The sequence below is a fragment of the Electrona antarctica genome (genome assembly GCF_951216825.1).
Source record: "Electrona antarctica genome assembly, chromosome: 2".
NCBI classification, from domain to species: Eukaryota; Metazoa; Chordata; class Actinopteri; order Myctophiformes; family Myctophidae; genus Electrona; species Electrona antarctica.
The window spans coordinates 41,585,987-41,598,064 of NC_136807.1; the positions used below are offsets into that span (position 1 = coordinate 41,585,987).

The 12,078-nt window shown below is 41.0% G+C and overlaps 2 protein-coding genes across 4 annotated transcripts; both read left to right on the forward strand.

The window, feature by feature from the left end:
• The first annotated feature begins 453 nt into the window (after positions 1-453).
• ppardb (peroxisome proliferator-activated receptor delta b) lies at positions 454-7,603 on the forward strand. 2 transcript variants are annotated; one of them, XM_079524779.1, is made up of 8 exons: positions 454-992; positions 1,731-2,136; positions 3,049-3,200; positions 4,259-4,397; positions 4,552-4,754; positions 5,389-5,595; positions 5,697-5,940; positions 6,235-7,603. In XM_079524779.1, exons 1-8 carry the CDS (start codon positions 990-992, stop codon positions 6,480-6,482), a joined length of 1,602 nt encoding a protein of 533 aa, XP_079380905.1. In that variant the 5' UTR covers positions 454-989; the 3' UTR covers positions 6,483-7,603. The 2 variants fall into 2 exon arrangements, with proteins under 2 accessions (XP_079380905.1, XP_079380906.1); XM_079524780.1 differs by having other exon boundaries at positions 454-890.
• Positions 7,604-8,389: 786 nt separating this feature from the next.
• mkrn4 (makorin, ring finger protein, 4) lies at positions 8,390-12,014 on the forward strand. 2 transcript variants are annotated; one of them, XM_079524819.1, is made up of 8 exons: positions 8,390-8,529; positions 9,437-9,565; positions 9,650-9,894; positions 10,322-10,398; positions 10,478-10,761; positions 10,902-11,009; positions 11,142-11,253; positions 11,332-12,014. In XM_079524819.1, exons 1-8 carry the CDS (start codon positions 8,492-8,494, stop codon positions 11,446-11,448), a joined length of 1,110 nt encoding a protein of 369 aa, XP_079380945.1. In that variant the 5' UTR covers positions 8,390-8,491; the 3' UTR covers positions 11,449-12,014. The 2 variants fall into 2 exon arrangements, with proteins under 2 accessions (XP_079380945.1, XP_079380944.1); XM_079524818.1 differs by lacking the exon at positions 8,390-8,529 and adding an exon at positions 8,868-9,018.
• The last annotated feature ends 64 nt before the right edge of the window (positions 12,015-12,078 follow it).

Here is a 12,078-nt window from a genome sequence, read left to right on the forward strand (position 1 = left end):
AGTTTCCATAATTCCATTGCATTCGCCACTTCTGCTTTGTGTGTGCTTGTGTAATGTTTGTGTGTGTGTGTGTGTGTGTGTGTGTGTGTGTGTGTGTGTGTGTGTGTGTGTTTGATTGAAGTATGTATTAACAGTTTTCAGAATTACAGTACATTTCAAGCACAACTCAATACAAAAAATTGTTAACTGTGAGTGGACGATCAATAAAGCACTAGACTTGTTTACAAGAGGGTCCACCTTGTTCACATTTAGTGTGTGTGTGTGTGTGTGTGTGTGTGTGTGTGTGTGTGTGTAATAAAATGTTACAGAAGTGAGATCCTCTAAAGATTCTAATCAATGCATCTTCATTTTTTTGGCACACACACACACACACACACACACACACACACACACACCCACCTATAAATACAAGGGGGCTTTAAAAATTAAAAAATAAAACTTACCGTAGTTAGTTTAACTGAAAGGGGGCGCTGTTCCCTATGGCAGACGAAAAAGGGAGGTTGGTCGAGACTGGAGAGAGTGAAGCAATGCTGGAGCGAGTCTGTCACAGTATCAGTTCACTTTGCTTGCTATGCTTATCTCTGTTTGATATGGCAGAAAAAAGTACAAGTTAAGGTCATCGTTTGTTTCTGCTGAGCTAAGAGATTCGTTTGCTCGTGTCTGTCTGCACGGAGGCTGGAATCCTTGACGTGTTGTCAGAAGCCTAACTAACGTTAGCTACCAATGCTAACTCCTGCTAGTGTCCACACAACTCGTCAACAATCAATCAAAGACGGGACGTCTACCCTGGTGGCATAGACTAGAGGTTGGCTTTTTATTTTTTTGCCATCAGGAAAAATCTCTCATCATATTCCGCAATATTCGAGAAGACCACCTGCACCATTGACTAGGTAAGGTAATTTCGCTGGCCAGCTATTTAAAGACAGGAATTTTGGTCGCCCCTGCATGTAAACAATTGAACAGAGGTCGCCAGTTGTCAGTCAATATTTATGGTAAGTTGCTATTTTAGCAAGGGTTAACGTTACCTACACTAATTTTTATAACTTTGTAACTTTCATGGTAGGCCTCCCTGTCTTTGTATAATTTACTCATTCATCTCGACCCCCATCATGAATGCAGTTTCAGAGACTCATGAAAAGTCAAGAGCAGCAGTTATTCTGAGAACCAGTGTGACAGGTTATTCTTTGGATGACAAGTCTGTACAGCCCCAACAATTGCCCTTGAATGGAAACGTACTAGTAAAAAATGTTTACGGGGTAATACTCATGTATTTGGTGGTGGTGACAAGACCAATGAATGCCCGTCTATGAACCCCAATTTATACCCAGTACAATTATTGGACTTGAGCCAAAAAAATCAGGCTTCAATTTACACAGTACAAAGTATCTGTGACTGTGTGACTAAATCACTATTCACTGTAGTTCCTAGTTGTCAACCATGCTGTAATCTGTGCTCAGATAAGAAGTACATAATATATCATTTATTTTTGGCAAGTGTGGCACTGCCACATTTTCTAAATTGGCTGCCCATGGAGTTGTCAGGCAAGTAATCTGATCTGATCTTTAACTACTCGCTGTATAGTGAAACTGAAACTCATTGTGCAAAAGTGCATATCATTGAATTTGGGACTGTTTGTTACTTTAGGTGTACATCCACATCATGTTCCCTTTCTTGTGGTGATTAATTTAGTATGTATTCTTTTCAATGTATTCTTTAAATGTTTTATATAGGTGAGCTATGTTGGCAAAGGCAACGTGACCCAGGAGGGGTGCAGCTCTCTGTTAGCCAGAACGGACACCATGGATGGGTTTCAGCCACCTGCCACAGAGAAGAGGGAGAGGGTGAATGGCCACTGTGAGCCAAACATCCCCCAGGTAATGGCTGACGTGAGGAGGATGGCTGAGTCTGGAGCCTCAAATAGAGGCAGGAGGACAGTAGTGCAGGATCCGACCAAGCTGAAAGCCAGGCAAGATGTTGAGCAGGATGGAGAGAAGGAAGAGTCGGAAAACAGAGGGGGATCTGCTACTTCAAGAATTGTTTTTAAAGAATATCGGAAAGCAGAGAAAGAGATGCTGGAACAGGATGTGAACAATGATTACAGCCCAACCAGAACTAGAGCTTCCACCAACTACACAGGTGAGACAACACAACTCTAATGTCACGCAGAGCTTACACAGAACCTTATTTGAGCATTTTTTATCACAGTTAAAGCTGCACTATTTGTAGATCTTTCCTCGGATTTGAACCCGGAAGTGCTGACATTTTTTACCCCTGAGATAATGGAACCTTTCTGCTTGCTCAGGGGATAAATTGAATGTTGACCATCAGGTCAAACTTTGTGCCATGTCCTGTGTCTAGGTGATACATGACCTTTGACATGATCTAAATCAGTGGTTCCCAAAGTGGGGTCAAGGGACCCCCAGGGGTCCATGAGGGAGTTCCAGTGGGTCCCAGCTAAATAATAATTAGGAACCCTTACCAAATGGACTCTTATGGGTCTGTAACTCAGAGAGTGTACAAATGGAACCAAATGGACCCTAACGGCCCGGGTCCATTTGGTTCCATTTGTACACTCTCAGAGATAAATTAACATTGATTTTACTATATAAATTGGGGTCCCAGAGATAGAAATACCATTAAATGGGCTGGGGGTCTTTACTCTGTAGAGTGTAGACCATTGGTTCCCAACCTTTTTATACTGAAGTACCACCTCAGAAAATACCTCTCCAAGTACCACCATAATAACTGATTTTAAAATACCGGATTGTAGACCTGTCCTTTTTTGTTCCATTCCTAAGCCAATAATGCTGCTGCTCTGACAAAACTCTGTCTAAATCACTAATCAGCACAACTAGTGATATTTCTGATATTTCACGAATCATACAAAAGTACATAGTGCTTCTTTAAATAAATACATTATTTACAAATTATGGTAACTTACATGAGGATAATATAGAAATATAAGCTGTTATATAATTGTATAGCCCTATTCATGGTGAACTGTTAATATTCTACTCTGTCCCCAATATCATTTATATCTTTATGAAGACCTTTCTCAAACATCATCTCCTTCACTGTCGGAGCAGCTACGTCTTGGGCAAGAGGACAGCACAGGCGCTGGGATCAATATGGAGTGCAAGATCTGTGGGGACAAGGCCTCTGGCTTCCACTATGGCGTACATGCCTGTGAAGGCTGCAAGGTATGGGTGTTAGTGGCTTACAGTTCATTAGCTGTCTTTCAGATAAGAAATAATGATAATGGCATTTCCTGAGCTGTGCTGATGCTGCTGTCTTCTTTCCCATTTTAATAAAAATCACACCCGTGTGAACTGAGTGGTGCAAGGTCTTATATAGCCTGATCAGCTGTGGTCACTGACGTAATGTCAGTGACGTAATGTCTCATTCTGGCCAATCACAATGCACCATGCTCATTTTTTGGTACGAACAGACGGACAGACACGTAAACTAACAAAGCCAGTTGTAGGAGTGGTTTACACCACTCAAAAATACATTGCATGGATGCACCTGGGACGTATCCTCAGTGATGAATCCTGAGGTCAATGGGGTTTCGGGTCTTCCAACATCATACCCCTCACTCAGGCGACCCAGCCGGGGTGATCAAGTCCCGACTTACGTCCCAGTAGCTACCCTCAATCAGTCCCACTAGGGCAAAACCAGGGCCACACAATCCTTTGGAACTACTCCAGAACTACTATGCCAGGGCTTGGAGGTACACTTCTGGTGCATGGAAGGACTAGGCTCTGTGGCTTGTCTCCTGTCCGGGCCCCTCCTACATCTCACCAGGTCCACTCCTGCTCTCACCAGGCCCAGGACCTGTGAGCTGCACCAGAGTCCCAGCACCAGATAGTTCATTCTGGAGTGGTGGGCAATGGTTCCGCAGGGAAATGGTGCTGCAGCTCCGCTTGCTGCTTGCATGGCCCTCCTAAAGGCCTCACCGAGGGTTGTTGGGCTTCCTCCTCACAGAGGACACAGGCTGGGGCGCTAACCCATACTGCTCACCCGGGTGCCGTCTACATTCCGGCTGTCATCCGTCTCTCTGGTGGTCACCCGACTATACCTGGTTGTCACAGTATATTCCTATGAGTCACTATAAATAGAAAACTATAACTAAAAAATACGATATAAGACCCTTCTAGGTCAAAACGTTGGTTTCTTCTTTTTAAATATATGTTGCATTGTGGTTACGAGTGTGCAGCCTTTTTTTTTTACCTTCTATGCTGTCTTGTTTGTAACACAGGGGTTTTTCCGACGGACAATTCGAATGAAGCTGGAGTATGAGCGCTGTGAGCGCATCTGCAAGATTCACAAAAAGAATCGCAACAAGTGCCAATATTGTCGCTTCCAGAAGTGCCTTTCTTTGGGAATGTCCCATGATGGTGAGGGCGGAAAAACAAATATAAGCTCTTGAATTATTGAACTATGTTATAAATCTGATGCAAATGTACTCATTTGCAAATACAAGAGTGGCTCAACTATTGAGGTGGCACGGTAATAATGCAAATGTGAAGAATAATATAAATGTTTTCCCAGCGATCAGATATGGACGTATGCCTGAAGCAGAGAGGAAGAAGTTGGTGGCAGGCCTTCTGGCAGAGGAAATGAACATCTGCAACCCTGGGAGCTTAGATCTTAAAGGCCTGGCTAAGCAGGTCAACACTGCCTACCTGAAGAATCTCAGCATGACCAAGAAGAAGGCCCGTAGCATCCTGACAGGCAAAGCAAGCTACGATTCGGTACGCCACAGCCTCAGAACAGCTGATCTGAGCTGGCTAACTTGATTGTTTTGCTGTCTGTATATAGAATCATTTATGTACGACAAAGAAGAAATCCTGTACATCTTCCCTCTCTTACCACTTTTCTATCATTCATGTTCATTTAGTAAGATAAATCAGTCGCCATGACTCGCCAGGGACAGCGCAGCAGTTAAATAGAATACAGATTACAGGGAAAGAAAGTATTGTAGGTATTGGCTGCAAGCCTTGCGCATCATATTGGTTGCTTGTAATATTGGTGGTGTCAAGAAATGTAAGCGTTTTCTACTGTTGCTGTCAATGTAAGTCAGTGGCTGACAGAAAGGCCGGGGTGGTCGGTTTATTTTTCAGACACAGTTCTTATATGAAGCGACCTAAAATCGCCCTATGGGGATCTCAATGCAACTAAAAAAATACATGAACCTGTGTATTGGCGCCCTCTACTGTTCCTGATAAAATCAAGCGTTCAAATGGTGTAATAGAACCAGTTTGTCTTGATTCCTTGTGTATAACAGAAAGCCCACAAATTACTTCTTAAAAAATGTAATATCAGATCAATATTTTCATTCTTTGAAGTGGCCACTGAAAAGGAGATTATTCTTATTCTTCCTTTCAGCCCTTTGTGATCCATGACATGGATACTCTCTGGCAGGCTGAAAGTGGATTGGTGTGGAGCCAGTTGGTTCCAGGTGCACCCCTGACCAAGGAGATTGGGGTCCATGTGTTCTACCGCTGTCAGTGCACTACAGTGGAGACAGTCAGAGAACTCACAGAGTTTGCCAAGAGCATTCCAGGGTTTGAGGACCTCTTCCTTAATGACCAGGTATGCTGTCAGAAAATTTGTCATAGAATAAAATTGTATGTTGTATGTCTTTACGTTAGCATGTCTGTATTGCTCAGTCAATGTCTCACTGCATTCTGTAGGTGACTTTGCTCAAGTATGGGGTACACGAGGCTATTTTCGCCATGCTCCCCTCTCTCATGAACAAAGATGGACTGTTGGTGGCCAACGGCAAAGGCTTTGTGACGAGGGAGTTCCTGCGGAGTCTACGGAAGCCCTTTAGTGACATCATGGAGCCCAAGTTTGAGTTTGCTGTCAAATTCAACTCCTTAGAGCTGGATGACAGCGACCTGGCTATGTTTGTTGCTGCCATCATTCTCTGTGGAGGTGAGCCCAAACTAAGAATGTGTGTGTGTGTGTGTGTGTGTGTGTGTGTGTGTGTGTGTGTGTGTGTGTGTGTGTGTGTGTGTGTGTGTGTGTGTGTGTGTGTGTGTGTGTGTGTGTGTGTGTGTGTGTGTGTGTGTGTGTGTGTGTGTGTGTGTGCGCATATTTAAAAATGAACTTGACCACTGTTTTTAATATATACGTATCCTCCAGGTACCTTTTTTTTTAATTTTCAGAATGCCGCTATAACATGGCTAACTGGGTTCTCCTGTTGTCTCCTATCCTATGTCCTTCCAGACCGTCCAGGGCTACAGAACGTGAAGCTTGTGGAGCAGAGTCAGGACAGCATTCTCCAGTCCCTGGACCAGCATCTCCAAGTAAACCACCCTGAATCTCTCTACCTCTTCCCAAAACTGTTGCAGAAGATGGCGGACCTGCGGCAGCTTGTCACCGAAAATGCCCTACTGGTCCAGAAAATAAAAAAGACTGAGTCTGAGACCTCACTGCATCCTCTACTACAGGAGATATATAAAGACATGTATTAGTGACATGTATTAGTGTTGTGCAGCACAGACTGTTAAATACCATTTCAGGATGAAATGGTAGAAGTTTTTCATACACAATCCTGTATTGGCATTGCTTTGAACACAAGCATATTTTATTGTTAGCTGCAAAGGCAGTTTTAATACTGTAGTTACATAGTGCTAACACAAACAACAAAGACGGTTTGATGTCAAAATGTTGTTCCAGCTCAGGATCTGGAATCATGTGTTGCAAGTTCTAGTTTCTCAGAACGGTCACTTAGCTGACTGACTGTATTGTTTTAATTTTTAAGAGACACTCTGCAGTCAAGTTTCTACTTAAAATTAGCTGAGGGATGCAGATGAAGAGACTTAACCCCACTGATATTGCCTCAGAGTTTTGCTGTAAAGGGAGAATTTCCATTTTCCTATTCTATTGGCTATTTTGTCCAAAATGTTATTTATATATATATATATATATATATATATATATATATATATATATATATATATATATATATATATATATATATAGTAAAGTATACATGATCATTACATGCTTAAAGAAATCAACAATTAAGGTCTAATATTTCTACAATTGCTGTCTGATACTGATGTATTGTGCATGTGCACATGTATACTTACTAATATTACATAAGACCATTTTTATAAAAAATAAATCTTATTTATTTTTTTACATTTTGGACAAAATAGCCAATTTTTACATTGAGGTGCCCAGATGTCCTGTATCCACATACTATACTGTATGGTATAGGTCAAAATAGAGACCATTAAGTTGTCAGGTTGTACTGTACTAGAATTTATTATAATGCCAAGGTCTGTGGTCATTTTGTTTTCACTTAATCGCAGGCTTTTTGGTTCAACTACTTATGCATAATTGACTTTTGTTTACATCACATATTTTTACTACTGCAGCTGATGGTGGCTTTGTTTTATTAACACAATGTAAAGTGGACTGGGTTCATATAAGTATAAATCAATGTGTCTACATACCATTTAACTTAAATAAGGTAGTGTCCTCACCCAAGTAACAGATTTCTGTTTAGTTGAAAGACATGATAGGTAATCATTATAAATTACTGTGCTGCACAGTACAACATAATTAGATGGGGTATTGTTTTTAATTCAATTATAATTATATATTCTCTGTAATGATGAATGAGTGGTGTTTTTAAGAACAACACCAATAACCAACATTTTATGTAGTATAGATCTATAACAATCAGTTTTGAAGGTTTGTACCAAAATTCATACATTATTGCAACCAACCTTTATAATGAATACTTGGATTACTTGGACCACAAGTAGGCAGTCCGTTGTGGGCAAAATAATCCATTCTGCTAAATAGATTCTGAAATCTGATTCTTTTTTTTCACTGCTAAATCTCTTGCTTGGGTTGACACAAGGCTGCCTTACAATATCTGGCCCTAAAGGATTTCCAAATTCAAGAATTTGAAACATGTTGCTTTCATTCATCTCATATGATCTGATTCTCTTCTGTATTGTATTAATGACACCCTACTTCTATTCTATCAGTGTGTAGGTGCCATTCTGGAAAGCCAATGGGAAACTTTATCTACCTTATATCTACCTCTGTATGTGTTCCATCTCTTTGATAATATTTTCCCCCTGGCTGATATCATTTCAGAATTTTGCCTTAAACATTGCTTTTAGTAACCTACACATTGAATATGATTGGTGTATGTGCAGTGTGCCAAACAAAAAGCTTGTCTCAAACGAATGAACTGACAAAACTATAATAAACCAGAGCATAACTATAAATCAAATATGTTAAATTACTTTAGGCTAAATGGTTACAATAACTATAGTAGCCTATAGTCACATTTTAATTTACCATATAACTATTAGCTATGCTGGTGTAAGCAGCTTTCTTCTCGGAACATATTCCCAAATTAATGGATGACGAGTGACGACTGTACTACATTTCTATTGGTTGGCCAATTGAATTGGTAAAAGGGACGAGCGTTTGTTGAGAGTTGAGACTGAAGAGAATGGAAAGGACATATATGCAAAGTTTTGCAGTTTGTAGGTAAGAAAGTCTCAGAAAGTTTAACTGCTTGTCTTCCACAAACGTTATTAAGGAGACAACACAACGTGATTAATGTAGGCCTACAATACATTATGAACATACGTAATGAATTAAATATAATATAAATATAAATAATATAAACTCATGCGTTTCTACTTTCTAACTGAACAAACTCCAAAGGTTGAGGAGTTAAATTAGTTGTGTAGGTCTTTGGAGATTGGTTGTGTGTTCCTTCTTTATACTCTCTATGGTTGTCACTGACTCGTCGGTGTGCACGACCACGTGGTGTGATTGTCTACTAATGAAATGTGACGTTGCCACTTTTAACTGCTTGTGTCGTTGTCTTCTCTTGATGAGCATTGAGCAGCTGCAAAGAATCTCCGTCTGGAAAGTTTTGAGGTTTTTAGGCTATAGTTTGATAAAGATGGCAAACCGTTTTCCATATCCATATCACTCTAATCATGCTACTGGGTCTAATTTAACCTGCAGGTAGGAATAACGTTAACCGACTATGACATTTTTACATCTCTCGACGTTTTACACACTACCCTTTTCCAGCAACTCTTCTTAACAACTTTGGAGTAAAGTTTTTCCCTTGAATAATATTGTGGTACCGTTTGGCTACCAACGTTGTAGAATGTTTATGGAGACAACGTTTTCCCATGTTGCGTTGTATTGAGATTTAGCTCTGGTCCATATAGCTATCCCTGATACATGACTGTCATATATTCTGAATTTCTGACACTTGAGAGATCACCAATTTGTGATCCAATAGCTTAGATTAGAAGGTTGTCAACTTGTCTGCGAAGAGTTAGGAGTTAACTCCTATGGACCGCTGTGGCTCAGGTGGTGCCAGTAGACGTTGCCAAATGATTATAATGCTTCTCTTATCTTTTTTTTTTTTTAGGTCATTCCTAAATGGCTCTTGTAGCTTTGGTTCCAGATGTGCATATGTACACCAATGGCCAGCATTGCCATCAGCCCAAATATGCAGGTACTTCCAGAAAGGAGGATGCTGGTATGGTGATCGGTGCAGGTGAGTGGTCTGCTCTTTGTGTTGTTACTGAATATCTTTAGTAGGCTATCTTTTTAATTATCTGTACCCGTTTTGTGTCTGCAGATATCTTCATGTTCTTCAGCCTACTGGTGTAGAGGGTAGGAGAGGTTCAGCAGCTGATGTTCCTTCGTTTTATGCTGGCAATGTACTGCCTGATCGCAGAGGGTCTGAGCCTGCGCTCCGCCATCAGGTTCAGGAAATTGCAAGTGAAGAACTCAGACGGTCAGGTTACAACTCCAGGGACATGACAACAGATTATTCATCCAGGCACATGATGACAAATACTGCTGAGGCTGTAGTGGCAACAGGTATTGGTGGTATTAATTATTGCTGCTTAAAGGGCTACTTCATTGGCTTTTTTTTACTTGCTTGCTGTGTTGTGATGAGGATGTATACATTTGGCAAACTTCCCATGCATTGTACAGACATGGCAGACAGGCATTGATTGAGCAGATACTCGTATACAAATGGTACTTCCCATGCATTCTACTTTAGGCATTTGGCAGACACTTGTATACAGAGCAATTTAACAAGTTCAATCAGAATAAATGGCATGTCATTGTCTTGAGAGCTCACTCTCCAGGCACTGGAAACTCTGCTAACTCTTGCTAACCGTAATGGACCTTCCAGCCCCTAAAGACACAGCATGCAATGAGTTATGCAAGATTTTCAGTTGTCCTCGCATTGGAATGAAGTTGCCCAACTTAAGGATGCTGTACTTTTGTTTTTCTCCAGCTGCCAAATGGAATCAAACTGATTCTCAGAAACCTCAGCTGAGTCCTGAAATGGCTCAGAGAGAGACAACTCATCAGGTTTTTATGTGTTGTTTTGCAGAACAATGTGCTTTCCTCACAAAGTAAGCTATATTTAATTGTGATATTATGTGTTAAGGAGCCTTCATCCGGAGGTGCTGCCTCTGTGAACCAAGATGAAACAGAGCCTTCATCCAGAGATGTAGATGGTGGTGGTGCTGCTGCCTCAGCTAACCAAGAGGAAACTGAGGCTTTCACCCAGAGTAAAGACGTGACCTGTGGAATCTGCATGGACACGGTCTATGAGAAGACCTGTTTACAGGAGCGACGTTTTGGCATCCTTCCTAACTGCAATCATACCTTCTGTTTAAAATGCATCGTTACCTGGAGGAAGACTAAAGACCTCCGGGAGGACGTGGTCAAGTATGTTTCTTATTTATATTTGAGTGAATATTATCACACAGCTCCATCATTTTAGCCATAATGTCATATATTATCACATGGCTCCACTACATGCTGTGAAGGCTTGCACTTGTAATGTCTATAAATGTGTTATCTTTCAGGTCATGCCCACAATGCCGTGTGAAGTCACCGTTTTATGTCCCAAACAATTTCTGGGTTGAAGGTCAGGCAAAGGAAAGCCTTATTGCTACTTTCAAAGAGAAATTCAGGTGAGTCCTTCACTCTGTCTAGGGTTATGCAATTTGATTCTTGACTGATATGATGTCTCTACAATGGCATCTACATCACACCAGGAAAATAATATGGCATCCGTTTACCTATCTACCCCCCCCCCCTTCCAGTAAGAAAAGATGCAGTTACTTCCTACAACACGGATGCTGTCCCTTTGGAGCGGAGTGCCTTTATTGGCATGATAAATCTACCAAGATGCCACGTCCACCACGTACCCGCATGGTACTGTTATACATGTATGCAGTAGAAAATGCATGTCAGAGCAACAGCAACTTCTATAACTTTCTTTTCTCTCGGCAGCCCCGGAATGCTGAATTTTTGGCTGGAATGCTGGATGTTTTCCTCACTATGACCCTCTTGGAAGACTCTGATGACGACTTGGATGACCTCTATTTCAGTGATGAGTCTGACTTTTGACCTGCTACGAATGTCCGAACCAGGCTTTTCTCTTGGTGCCAGACAGTGGGTTTCTGACAGTGGTTGCTATTCACTTTATTGTTCCCTTACACTTATTGGCTGCTCTTTGTGACTGCTGTATATTTAGTAGTGTGTGTGTGTATATATAGAGTAGTCCTATTGAATCCTGCCTTGTAACAAGCTGATTGCCATTGGCTTGATAACTAGGGTAGTATTCTTGTTTAATAATTTATTCGGCTGATTAAAGTTCTCTGGTTTGGCAGCCAGATTTTCTTTTTGCAATTGTTGAAGATGGTTCGTGTTTGGGCCCAATTTCTCTGCCTACTGTTTTCTCAGTCTACCTCAGATCTATGCAAAATTTGCAGCATTTCTTTTAAAAGTGTACTGTGTATGAAAATGTTTATTTTTAATAATGTTAAGGCTGTTCTGTCACTAATGTGTGTTTCATGGCATGCTCTCCTAACTAATGATGCACCTTTCCCTGTGTGGGCATGTCAGATTTTGTTTTAAAACCTTTTAATGTATGCATACTCGAAAGTAAATAAACGTTTCACATTTTTGCTTTACTTATGTGTTGTCCTGATTACTCCACCACCAGTCAGTGGTGGTAGGTGGCGGTAATGCACCATT

Coding starts and splice junctions, on each gene's coding strand:
- ppardb (XM_079524779.1), top strand. Junction 5,596..5,696: donor ACCTCTTCCTTAATGACCAG/GTATGCTGTCAG, acceptor TGCATTCTGTAG/GTGACTTTGCTCAAGTATGG. Junction 5,941..6,234: donor TGCCATCATTCTCTGTGGAG/GTGAGCCCAAAC, acceptor ATGTCCTTCCAG/ACCGTCCAGGGCTACAGAAC.
- mkrn4 (XM_079524818.1), top strand. CDS start 8,882: ATGAGCATTGAGCAGCTGCAAAGAATCTCCGTCTGGAAAGTTTTGAGG. Junction 9,019..9,436: donor GGGTCTAATTTAACCTGCAG/GTAGGAATAACG, acceptor TTTTTTTTTTAG/GTCATTCCTAAATGGCTCTT. Junction 9,566..9,649: donor TGGTATGGTGATCGGTGCAG/GTGAGTGGTCTG, acceptor TTGTGTCTGCAG/ATATCTTCATGTTCTTCAGC.